Source organism: Lingula anatina, chromosome 5 (assembly GCF_051362555.1).
Source record: "Lingula anatina isolate TDL-2025a chromosome 5, LinAna3.0, whole genome shotgun sequence".
Classification (NCBI taxonomy): domain Eukaryota; kingdom Metazoa; phylum Brachiopoda; class Lingulata; order Lingulida; family Lingulidae; genus Lingula; species Lingula anatina.
The window spans coordinates 4,452,397-4,464,924 of NC_141771.1; the positions used below are offsets into that span (position 1 = coordinate 4,452,397).

A 12,528-nucleotide genomic window follows, 5' to 3' on the forward strand; every position below is an offset into this window, starting at 1 on the left:
AAAGAACCAATTACTGACTGTTCTTCTTCTTACTTTTTTTGTCAAATATCATATTATTTTTTCAAATTACTTTCCCCTTTAAATGTTTTATGTTAACCCAACAATGTACGCTTAAACCATACTGTAGCATTTATTTGCCTATGCAGATGAGTTTCCAGTACGTTATATAGTATTAACAGCTGTTTAAACCGCAAAGTCCGATGAAAGTTTATATTGGCCAGAGAAAGTCTCCAATACCATATACGCTTCCAACAGCTGGTTCAACAGTGTCTACAGCTTTAAATGTATATTAACATGTTAAGTTCCCTTGTCATAATGAATAAATGTCCACTGTTAATCATTGGAAATCAATTGGCACCTCTGTCTCTTGTTGTATCGGTTCCTTTACGATATAAAGTAAAATGTAACTGCTCAACTTTGTTTCTATTTGAATACAAACATAACCGCCGACTTTCTGTTAGTTTTTGTTAAGCAGTTTACAAGTCAGCAACGAGATTGCGTACTCTTAAGTTAACATTCCCCTCGGGGGTATAACATTTTAATCATTCACATGGGGCCTTGCGCCTTCACGTTTCGCAACATCCGCCATGCCTACTGTTCCGCTGTCGATGTGACCATTTCACATTGAAATTTCTCCGATTTTTTCTTTTACTTTCTCTTTCCTTCTTTTTTTATTTCATTTATTTATTTATTGTCTTGCTTTTGAATATACCATTGTTGTCGTTCGCTTACAGTGACGTAAAATATCAATTTGCCATTTTAAAAAGTAAGTGTGACGTCATACCGGATCGCTTTTCCTTCCGAATAAACATAGAGTTTTCCATCGCGTGGGTTATAATCCACCATGGTAAATGAGTCCCACGTGGTATCAGCGCTAAGACTTCCAGACGCCAGAGGTAAGTCTGTCGAAGTCAGCGTTTTTCCAGACCCGCGAAATAAATCGTAAACGTAACTGACGTAATTTGTAGGACTGGAGTTGATGGCAAATAAAACACCGTCGATGATAAACGTCTCCGCCGTGTTGGTCTTAGCGTGATCAGAAATCACCCTGGTGTCCGAGATGTCCAGTGTTTCGGGATCCAAACGGCTGACCACAATGTTGTTACTCGTATTAGCATAAACCACCCAAAGCCCATGTTCATCTGCAGCGACATCTATATCTGTGTGGCTCGCGCACGTGTACGGGTAGACGTCATGGACACCAGCATCGCTTGGCAAGTCACCGGTGGTCAAAGCTTGGCCATCGGTCAAGCGATACTTCATGATGTTCAAGTTGTTATGTTGCCCACAGTAAAGATAACCGTCTCGTATAACGTGGGTCGTCCCGTCGCACTCCACGTCGATTTCCCTCGGAAGATTCGTGTATGGGAAGTTTGCTGAGGTGTATTCTATCACTTTGCCCGGATTGTGAGACTTTTCCGTAATGTACACCATCCCGTTGTCCAGGGCAGTGTCTGTCATCCAGGAGCCTTCGTCCTTTCCTAGAGACGGATGCACGACGTCCTTGTTGGTGATTGATATCGCAACCGGGAAACCTCGTTCTGAAAATTAAATATAAACTTTGTGCGGCACGACTTCTAATGTGATTTGTAAGTAAAAGAAAAACGGATTATCAACGCTTCGGATATCTTCTGTTCAAATCAGAACTGAATTTGTCGGATAAAGTCATTTCCTTCAAAATATCAATATAAAATAATTTAGATAATTCCCTTTTCATTCATTCAAAAAAAAAAAAATATATATATATATATATATATATATATATATATATATATATATATATATAAGTGCTAATTATGTTTAAATAATTTATGTTTGGTACCTTCACAACTTGGCGCCGGTTCCCACACATCGTTAATCATACAACTGATAGGGTTAGTTCCATTTATCCTGTACCCAGGCTCACACGTATACGTAACCGTGTCGGTGCTTGTGTCACGTGACGAGGTGGCTTTGTCCACCACCGGACTATTGCCACACCTGGAGTTCTGCGAGACTGGAACGAGATTATCGTAAGAGAGCGAGATACATAATTTTGTCATTGTACGAGACATTTAAAATCCCATGATATATTATACGTAATAAATATCGGTACATTTGAAGAAATGTCATACGAAAATAAAAATTAGCGACACTGTACATCTATTGGTGATTTATTTGTCTTGTATATGTCCATGGAATATATTAAAGAGGAGAATAAAAATTTTAATTTAAAATAACTTTCTTACTTAAGCAGGTGGGCGGCGTTTCCCATGTCCCGTCAGTCTGACAGTAGATGGTGTCGCTACCTTCTACGTCGAATCCATTACTGCACTTGTACGTGACGGACGTCACGTAAGTAGAGTCCGTCACGTTTGTTGATGCGTTTGTCACATTAGGAACAGCGCCACATTCCGCTTCATATATATATATACATGCTTCAGGTATAATTATAATGATTTATTTTGCTCTAGTATTGTTGTTAGAATTATTATTACTATTATTATTAGTAATGAAGACATAAGACTTAAGATGACATGATATTGGTGAAAGTAAGCATTTACAATGACAATCTTTATTTTAAGAGTTACAACTCTTCTGTACTGTCTTTGTTGTATCTGCTGTATCTTCACAAAAACACTTTAACTACGTTTTTTATACCAATGAAGATTATACTTATTGAATAGCATCTGGTATCGGTTCCACGAAATAAGAGATCCAGGTCATTTATTGATCATTTTTCTAATAGTTTAGGGGGAAGATGTTTTCATCAGTTTTGCACTACATCTACAGTACTTTGTATACGTATTATGACTCTTAGTGATTCATATAAACACTCCGCAAAAAGATTAAGTGACAGTTATTAAGTACCAATATAGCAATATCAAGAAATGTGGCATTAGGAAGAGCACACATAAAAACACATAATGCAGATGTAACATTTTTGTTTATCTGTAAACATACTGAACTTGTAAGAATTAGAGCTCTCATTAACCCATCATAAAAATCAAACAATTATGCTTTAGCTGTTGTCCTTTCCGAAGGCTAACAATCGCTCTATAAAATCGTGTGCATCGATGACAAAATGGTATTTTGGTTGTGCCTTTTTATTGCCAACTGTTAAACAAATAATTTAAAGTCATTTCCAACTTTTTATGCTTATTTCAGATCGTTTGTAAAAAGATATTTATTCGAATACTTACGTTTCACAAAAATGGCGCCTCCATCCTCAACCTAGAATAATAATAATAACAATAATTAATTAAAAATTGGTGGTTTTCTCTGACTTGGCAAATACACCCAAGAAATCACGTAGAAACAGGATGCTTTTTTATTTTTTGCTTTCTTTTTTCGCCTGTTTAAAACAGGGAGTTAGTGACCCCCTGTACATCATACACACACACAAACACACATACTTGTCTATGTGTACCAACCGAGGACATCAGCACAACACCATACAACCGAGGACATCTTATTCCTTGGTTAAATCAAAATAAAAACATTCAATTTAGGGTAAAATCTATTCGGGTATGAATGTTATAAATTAATTTTTTATAAAAACTAATTTTTTGCTGACAAGAATTTTACATTCTAACCGAGGACACACACGGACACACACACGGACAGACACTACACATTACAACCGAGGACATGCATGCATCTACATGTAATAATGATTGTACTTTTAATGCAAAGCAAATTTTATATAGCGTTACTTTGCAGCAATTCACATTTTTATGAAATTCTTTCATATTTAAGATAAATTCCAAAATAACACCAGAGGTGATGATTAAATGAACAGTTATACAATATTTAATGCTGGGCTTTGCCACTTTTTTAGAATTGAAGATTATGAGATAAAACATCAATTAATTTAGGAAAAGAAAGGATACTGATGAAATAAAATAAAAGACCAAAGAAATTCGTTTTCAAACATTTTATTTTCATAATGCTTATTTTCTATTTAGCACTCTTTTATTATCATGAATTTTGTATTTTGATAACACAAAGTGTCGTCCATTGGATACAGACTTGAACAGTACACAATTTTACAATTGAGGACATCATGCCAGCAGCACCCAAAATTGTGCTTTCTTCCAATTTGATGCAATATTATATAATGCGTAACAGCATAATGATCATCAATTTTTTATAATAAAATATTAGTATCATGAATATTCAGAAAATGTGACTAGCAAAGGTTTTCAGGTTCATGGAACTCCAAAGTCATACTTTGAAAATGCTAAATGTATACAAGAGAGCACTGTACTGAAATGGGTTTCTTTCCATTTTTAACTTTTTTTACATAAAATAATACAGTTTACTGCCATTTCACATGATCAACTAAGAAAATTGTTGAGATGGCAAAAATATCAATATAACAAGTTTAAATGTCCAATTTCCTCCATTCCGAACATTGTGAATGATTGAATCTGACAAACTACAATGATACGAGTTCATTTCCATTTTGGCACTTTTTTTACACAATACAAGATAACAGGTTTACCACCATTTTTATATAATCAACTAGCAATATTGTCAAGACGCAGAAATTGTCAAACAACCCATTTTACATATCTAGTAAATTCAATAATGAGACTGTTTACATGCCTGACAATCAAATCTGAGGAAAACCACTTATATACAAATAAAAGCTGAAGTCCCTCAAAACTCAACCAATCAATCTTATTTTTAAATTTGATTTGTATATAGATAACATTGATCACTCTTGTGAGTTTAATGACAACAGGCCTATCCGTTCTCCCTGAAATGTGCTTACAGTGTTACTAATATGCTTTTACTAATAATCATCAGTTCTGTGAGTTTCATGAAAACATGCTTTAAGTTATTGGTTCTCCCTGAAATGTGCTTACAGTGTTACATATATGCTGAAAAAAAAAAAAAAAAAAAAAAAAACAGCATAATATTTGAAAGAAAAGGGCCTGGTCTTGCTGATTTTCAATCTTGACCATTCTTTTACTAATAATCATCAGTTCTGTGAGTTTCATGAAAACAGGCTTATTGGTTCTCCTTGAAATATGTTAACAGTGTTGCATGTACACTGAAAAAAGGAGAAAAAATGCAAAACTTTTGAAAATAATCACCCCATTTCCTCCATTTGGAGACACTGTATTACACAGTACATGATAACATGTTTACCGTCATATTTATATAATCAACTAGCAATGTTGTAAAGATGCAGACAATTTCAGAGAAACACTAACATATTTACATATCTAGTTAATTCAATAACGAAACTGTCAACATGCCTGACAATCAAATCTGAGGAAAACCACTTATATACAAATAAAAGCTGAAGTCCCTCAGAACTCAACCAATCTATCTTATTTTTAAATTTGATTTGTATATAGATAACATTGATCACTCTTGTGAGTTTAATGACAACAGGCCTATCGGTTCTCCCTGAAATGTGCTTACAGTGTTACTTATATGCTGAAAAAAACAGCATAAAATTTGAAAGAAAAGGGCCTGGTCATGCTGATTTTCAATCTTGACCATTCTTTTACTCATAATAATCAGTTCTGTGAGTTTCATGAAAACAGGCTTTAAGTTATTGGTTCTTCCTGAAATGTGCTTACAGTGTTACTTATATGCTTAAAAAAGAACAGCATAACATTTGAAAGAAAAGGGCCTGGTCATGCTGATTTTCAATGTTGACCATTCTTTTACTAATAATCATCAGTTCTGTGAGTTTCATGAAAACAGGCTTATTGGTTCTCCTTGAAATGTGCTTACAGTGTTACATATATGCTGAAAAAAAAACAGCATAACATTTGAAAGAAAAGGGCCTGGTCATGCTGATTTTCAATCTTGGTCATTCTTTTTAATTTACTAATAATCATCAGTTCTCTGAGTTTCATGAAAACAGGCCTATTGGTTCTCCTTGAAGTGTGTTTACAGTGTTGCATGTACACTGAAAAAAGGAGAAAAAAAATGCAAAACTTTTGAAAATAATCACCCCATTTCCTCCATTTTGAGACACTGTATTACACAGTACATGATAACATGTTTACCGTCATATTTATTTAATCAACTAGCAATGTTGTAAAGATGCAGAAAATTTCAGACAAACACTAACATATTTACATATCTAGTTAGTTCAATAACGAAACTGTCAACATGCCTGACAATCAAATCTGAGGAAAACCACTTATATACAAATAAAAGCTGAAGTCCCTCAAAACTCAACCAATCAATCTTATTTTTAAACTTGATTTGTATATAGATAACATTGATTACTCCTGTGAGTTTCATGAAAACAGGCTTATTGGTTCTCCCTGAAATGTGCTTACAGTGTTACTTATATGCTGAAAAAAAAAAACAGCATAACATTTGAAAGAAAAGGGCCTGGTCATGCTGATTTTCAATCTTGACCTCTCTTTTACTTATAATCATCAGTTCTGTGAGTTTTATGAAAAGCCTACTCTGAAGTATCGAATAAAAGTACTGATGGAATAAAAGTACTGGGTGGAAAAAATCTCAAAATTTAATAAAAGTACTGATGGAATAAAAGTACTGGATGGAAAAAATCTCGAAATTTAATAAAAGTACTGGGTGGAAAAAACCTTTACACCGCTCCCCCCCCCCCCCCCCCCAAAAAAAAAAAATGAAATAAATAAATAAAAGTAAAGAAGAAGAAGAGAAAGAAACAAGGCAGCAAAGCTGTCAAATGTACAGACAAAAACCAGAAAATAAAAACGCAGGAAATAGGATACTGTCAATTCTGATGAACTAATGTATTATGCTAACTGTAAATGCATAGCCAAAATCAAATTCTTATTCTGCATAACATTGGATTAGGATGAAAGTAAAATGTGTATCAAGCATTAGACTAAGTTCCCATACCTAGATCAATCTAACAGGATCAATCCAACTCCAAGGGGTTTCTCACTAAATTGCTTTCAGTTTGAGAGTCTTAGGATTCTGGCATGCCAGTTTCAGTAGGCGTGACAGACAACTAAGCCACTTACATTGATTGCAATTTAGCGAGAATTCCCATGGAGATAGATCGATCCACAGTTAGCGTGATAGGGTCTGGAAATAGTCCCTAAGGTGTCAGGCTGATAAGAGTTAAACTTTGGAAATGCCAGAATGAGGTACAGTGAAAATTAAACACAAAAAAAAATTGCTTAAACTCATTAAAAAAAAAAAAAAAAAATATATATATATATATATATATATATATATATATATATATATATATATTAATTATTATTATTATTATTTTTTTTTTTTTGCTGTATGTCAATCCTAAGAATCATTCTTGTAACTTAACAAAATACAGAAAATGTTACAAAGTAAGAGTACAGGGCTCCTGGCAGATGGGAGTGATAAGTCACGACTTGAAAATGCCAGTATAGCACTCTATAAACCTGCATTGCCTCCAAAACAGAAAACAATCACACTGGTTTTCAAACACAAGCTGCACTTCTGTCTTATGAAACTTTTCAGTAAGTTTCAGTATCGTAAGTAACATGGTTTTCCCTTAACCGCTATCCTGGCAGCAGTGTCCAAAATAGGGTTTTCTTCAACTTTCATGCAATAAACCATAATACTTAACAGCATAATGACCATCAAATTTTTTATAAAAAAATAAAAGTATCATGAATATTCAGAAAATGTGATTTGGGAAGGTCTTCAAGGCCATGGAAGTTCAGAGTCACACTTTCAAAATGCCAAAATGTAAACAAGAGATAACTGTACTGAAATGATTTTCTTTCCATTTTCAACACCTTTTTTAAAACAAAATGATCAATAAACTGTCATTTTTAAATGTTCAACTAGGAAAATTGTTGACATAGGAAAACTATCAATAGAACAATTTTCAATGTCCAATTTGCTCCATTTGCAGATGCTGAACATAGTGAATGATTAAATCTGACAAACTGCAATGATGAGTTCCTTTCCATTTATGATACTTTATTACACAATGCACAAAATTATAACAGGTTTACCGTCATTTTTATATAATCAACAATATTGTTAAGAAGCAGAAAATGTCAAAACAACACTTTTACATATCTTATTAGTTCCATAATGAGACTGTTAACATGTCTAAGAATTAAATCTGAAGAAATAACAATTATATACATAAATACAGAAAATGCACAGCACTTCTGGTGGATGGGAGTAAAAAATCACATCTTGAAGATGCTAGTGTTTGAAAAATAATTTTAAAAAAATTAAAAAAAAAAAAACGTAAAAAATTCCAATAAAGCTGCTATTCAAACTTTTAATCTAGCTGTATTAACTTGATATTAATAACCCCACCAAGTTTGAGAAAAATAAAGCACTGTTATTCATCTATAGCATGATGGCATAACACATTCTTTTTGTTGTAAATTTATTTGCAATGTTTAACACCATTTATCTGCACAATTATCACCAAATCCTAATTTTGTGACACAGTTAAGAGAGCTAAACCTATGGGACTTTACAGGGAAATCTCAAGGAGTGTTTTATGTAATCTCATTTAATGGCCAATTGAAAATTAATGAGTAGGCAAGTGACTTTACAGACCTTAATTTAATTAGTGATCACCCAAGGGACAATTTTATAGACTGCCATCCATACAGTACCATCATATAGCACAAAGGTGTTGCATACATGCTGAAAAAAGTGAAAAACAGCATTACTTCCCTAAAAATGACCCAATCACGCTGATTTTCAAACTTGACCTGCGTATTATGAATATTCATCAGTTCTGTACGTTTGAAACCAAAAGGTAAAATGGTTTTCCACTTATCGTGTTATCGGTGCTGCATATATGCTGAAAAAAGTGAAAAAACAGCATAAATTCCCTATAAGTGACCCGATCATGCTGATTTTCGAACTTGACCTGCGTATTACTAACATTCATCAGTTCTGTAAGTTTCAAGCCAAAAGAAAAAACAGTTTTCCACTTATCGTGTTATCGGTAAAAGTGCACGGCGACGACGGCGACAGCGACGGCGACGACAGACGCAGATGACGGCTATATGTACAGACACATCTGTGTCTGTACATAAAAAGCTAGCTATTGATCATTGTAAAAAAAAAAAAAAATTCACCAGGTAAAATTCACTCAGTATTAAAATTTATCTTAAAAACGGGATGAGTTAAATTTCATAATTGTCAGGGGCCGAAGACCCAGATATATCGCACTTAAGCCGCCTCCGAGAGCCATACGGTTCATACTAGTAAATTTATTCTCAGATATAAGGTTCGTTTTGCATACCTGTAAACTCCTAAGGGTTTATCTTACATAGAAATGTGATTTAACATCGTTTAAATCATAAATCGGCATGAAATAATTGACGTTTGAAAACAGACACAACTTCTTTGCTGCACTTGAAATGACCTCCTTAGCTATAAATATGATCCTATCACCTTGCGACATTGCATCATTCGATCGATATACATGAGTAGTTGTCACTGCTGAAGGGAAAGCACGTCTATTTATAGAAACTGAAATCAGGTGACGCATGTACATTGTACTGTTGTGTTCAGAGAGCGACTTCCGCTTGACCTACTTTCCAGTGCTGTTTGTGGAACAGTCGGTAATGAGTTGAGATTTCGATTTTCTTCTCATTATACTTCAATTTAAGAAAATAAAAAGCGTGACTTGTACTTGTGTAATTTCCCACCGGTACAATAGGTATTTAATAAACATACCGGGTGGAAGATTTTTGAAAAATTAATAAGCGTAGGCTACTGGGTGAAAATGGAGCGTACCGGCGGGAAGAAATTTGGAAAATTAATTAACGTACCGGTACGTTTATTTGATACTTCAGAGTAGGAGAGCTTAATTTGATAAAAAAAGACCTTTAGTTTAAAAATATGAACTTACTGAATATATAGACATCTGAGATATAACATTAGTTTCAGTTTAGTCTGCCCTTTACAGCACAACCGAGGACGCGGAATTTGGTCCGCCCTTTACAGCACAACCGAGGACGCGTGTGTATAGCCCGATTTCAGACAAAAAGTTGGACAGTATTTCTGATACACTCGTGGCGGGAATTTGGCCCGCGCTATACAGCATAACCGAGGACTGGCTCAGAATAGCGTCAAATTTCACCACCTAACTTGAAATGGGCCCCTTTATGCATTCCACTGCTTATGTCAACCGAGGACGTCCTCGGTTGGAGGTGTGTCCTCGGTTAGTGGGTTTCGGGCGGGTGTGTGTCCTCGGTTAGAATGCGTGCACAAGAGCACACAGAGTGTGTGCGTGTGTGTGTGTGTGAGAGAGAGAGAGAGAGAGAGAGAGAGAGAGAAGAAGAAGAAGAAGAAGAAGAAGAGACAGACAGACAGACAGACAGGGATACACCTTGGTTTTTTTAATGTGTGTGTGTGAAAATGGCTACGATCCGAGAAATACTGTTCGATTATTCATTTTTGAAACTCGTGTCGTGTGTTTTCATGGATGCGTTTCACATTGCGAAATTTCTGTTAAAACTGCCTCATCGGATGATAAAAAAAATTGACAATGGACATTCGGTTTAGGCAATTCAATCACGGTGCTAACTGTATGCCATGTATACCAAAGCATTACTAGGAAACAAGCCATAGAAATGGTGGGAGGGACGCAGAGCAAAAATGCAAAAAGACAGGACAAAGAAATAAGAAAACGCACACACTACCAACATAAATGCATAGTGAGAAAGTTACTGAGATTTAAAAATAAAGACACTAAAATAAATGGAGAAATCAACAATCAATTACGGCAATACAGATACTCAAGAGAAAAAATCCTCAACGCTTACCTTTTCGTAGTATACAAAACGTTCTCTGTGAACAAGACGGTAGAGTCCTGCAGTCCACACTGTGCTGTTATTTAACTCGCAACTTCGGAAACCGCCCGCAAGACCCACCGGCGCACTTTCGTAGTTGAAGGACACACACCCGGCAGTGGAGAGGCACCTAACTGTGCACTCTCGCACGCTCTTCACTCTGTGCTGGGTCAGGATAGACCCACTCAGGGCGCGGTTCGTGTTCTCGAATCCGCCGACCATAGCTAGCCGCTGCATTGAACACGACCTCACCTCCGATAACACTGCGGTGAGAGAACTCGAGAAAAAGACGAGCAGGACGAAGAAAACGAGTGGTATTACTCTCATGTCTGCTTGGTGCTACGAAACTGACGAAAATGCTTCTTGTGATATGAAACACGCTGTCATACACATACGTGACTCCTCCAGTAGAAAAAGGGAGATGCATTAGTTTCCGTTCTCTAGCTATAACCTTTCCTGCGACGTTAGAGATTTAAGCTTTGATCATTGTGATGATTCCCTATCGAATACATCTGCGATCTAACCACTTCTTCGCGATTTCAGCACACTTTGGCAATCTGCGTTGTTGCTGTTCCAAGTTACTGGAATAAAATATGATTCTCAGCACTGAAATCACCCTTTTCTACCGCTTAAACTATGCAACCAAAGCTGGAAATCTAATCCGTGTGCTCAGAAATTCATGGAAGCATGGCTTCATTTGCTTATAGATCGATGTGAGACTTGTAACAAACACCGCCGCCTGAATAGACTAGCGTTTCATGTTCAACTGACTGCTTATTGTGGCCCTGATTGCAATTTCCGAGTACCTGTTTACAGTTGTGTAAGGACGTTTTTTATTAGTTTTATCATTCCGTCAACTGCGTTACCTAATTGTCGATCAACAGGGTAGCTTTCTTTCTTTTTTTCTCCTTTTTTTAACTGTACATCGAGAGTATTTTGGCTAATTGTAACACTGGTTGTCGGGTTCAAAGATAGATGGGGATTATTGTCATATAATTTCAATACTTGAAACCCCTTGGGTGTTGTTATTTTCGTGTTCAGTGATAAAACTTGCGCCAGATCAGTAAGCCGTTCATGCTAGCATTGAATGCTTTGATACGTTCAAAGCATGCTGATACCTTGGATTTTTGTGTCATGTTTCTAACTCCATCGGAACTTATGATGACTGAGCTGCGCAGAACGGATGTCAGCTTCAACAAGTCGGATATTGTGTTCCGCTAACCACTTTGATGACTTATTCCCCCCAGAGAGATTGATGTCTGATATCATTTCGCCTTTTCTGAAAATAAAATGAATTAAACACGAAGTTTTAATGGGGGTAATGATCTTCTAGCAAGAAAAACATGCTTAAGCTCTTTTATTTACGTTTTTATATACACTGTAAGTCTGAGCTTGTCAGAAACGTAAACAAAAATGTTCACACTGTATCCTTTGCCCTTATAATGCTCTAGCTACAGCTAGCACAAAATTTAAGGGCGCTGTTTACTGTTGCTGTGCTATTATGTATCATAGCAACGTGGCTGGTGTGGCTTATTGATTTTTATCTTTCTTTTTTTACGGATTTTTCAGTTAATGGAATGCTTTGGAGTGCTTTGTTCTCTACACGTTGCCAGTAATTAAACAATATCTGCATTCATAGCTTCACTACTATTCTAAGATCTAAGCAAGTAAGGGATTTTAAAACGTGGGACATGAATCGTATAACGCATTACCTAACTCCTAAACCTCTTTTGAAAAAAAAACAAACTAGCCAACA

General features: G+C 35.6%; 1 protein-coding gene across 1 annotated transcript; it reads right to left on the reverse strand.

Annotated features, from left to right (window-relative positions):
- Positions 1–111: 111 nt before the first annotated feature.
- On the reverse strand, positions 112–12,062 carry LOC106156867 (noelin-like). Its single transcript, XM_013532298.2, has 5 exons — positions 10,746–12,062; positions 3,183–3,213; positions 2,229–2,396; positions 1,823–1,996; positions 112–1,541 (listed from the first exon to the last, which is right to left on the reverse strand). Exons 1-5 carry the CDS (start codon positions 11,097–11,099, stop codon positions 760–762), a joined length of 1,509 nt encoding a protein of 502 aa, XP_013387752.2. The 5' UTR covers positions 11,100–12,062; the 3' UTR covers positions 112–759.
- Between the last annotated feature and the right edge of the window lie 466 nt (positions 12,063–12,528).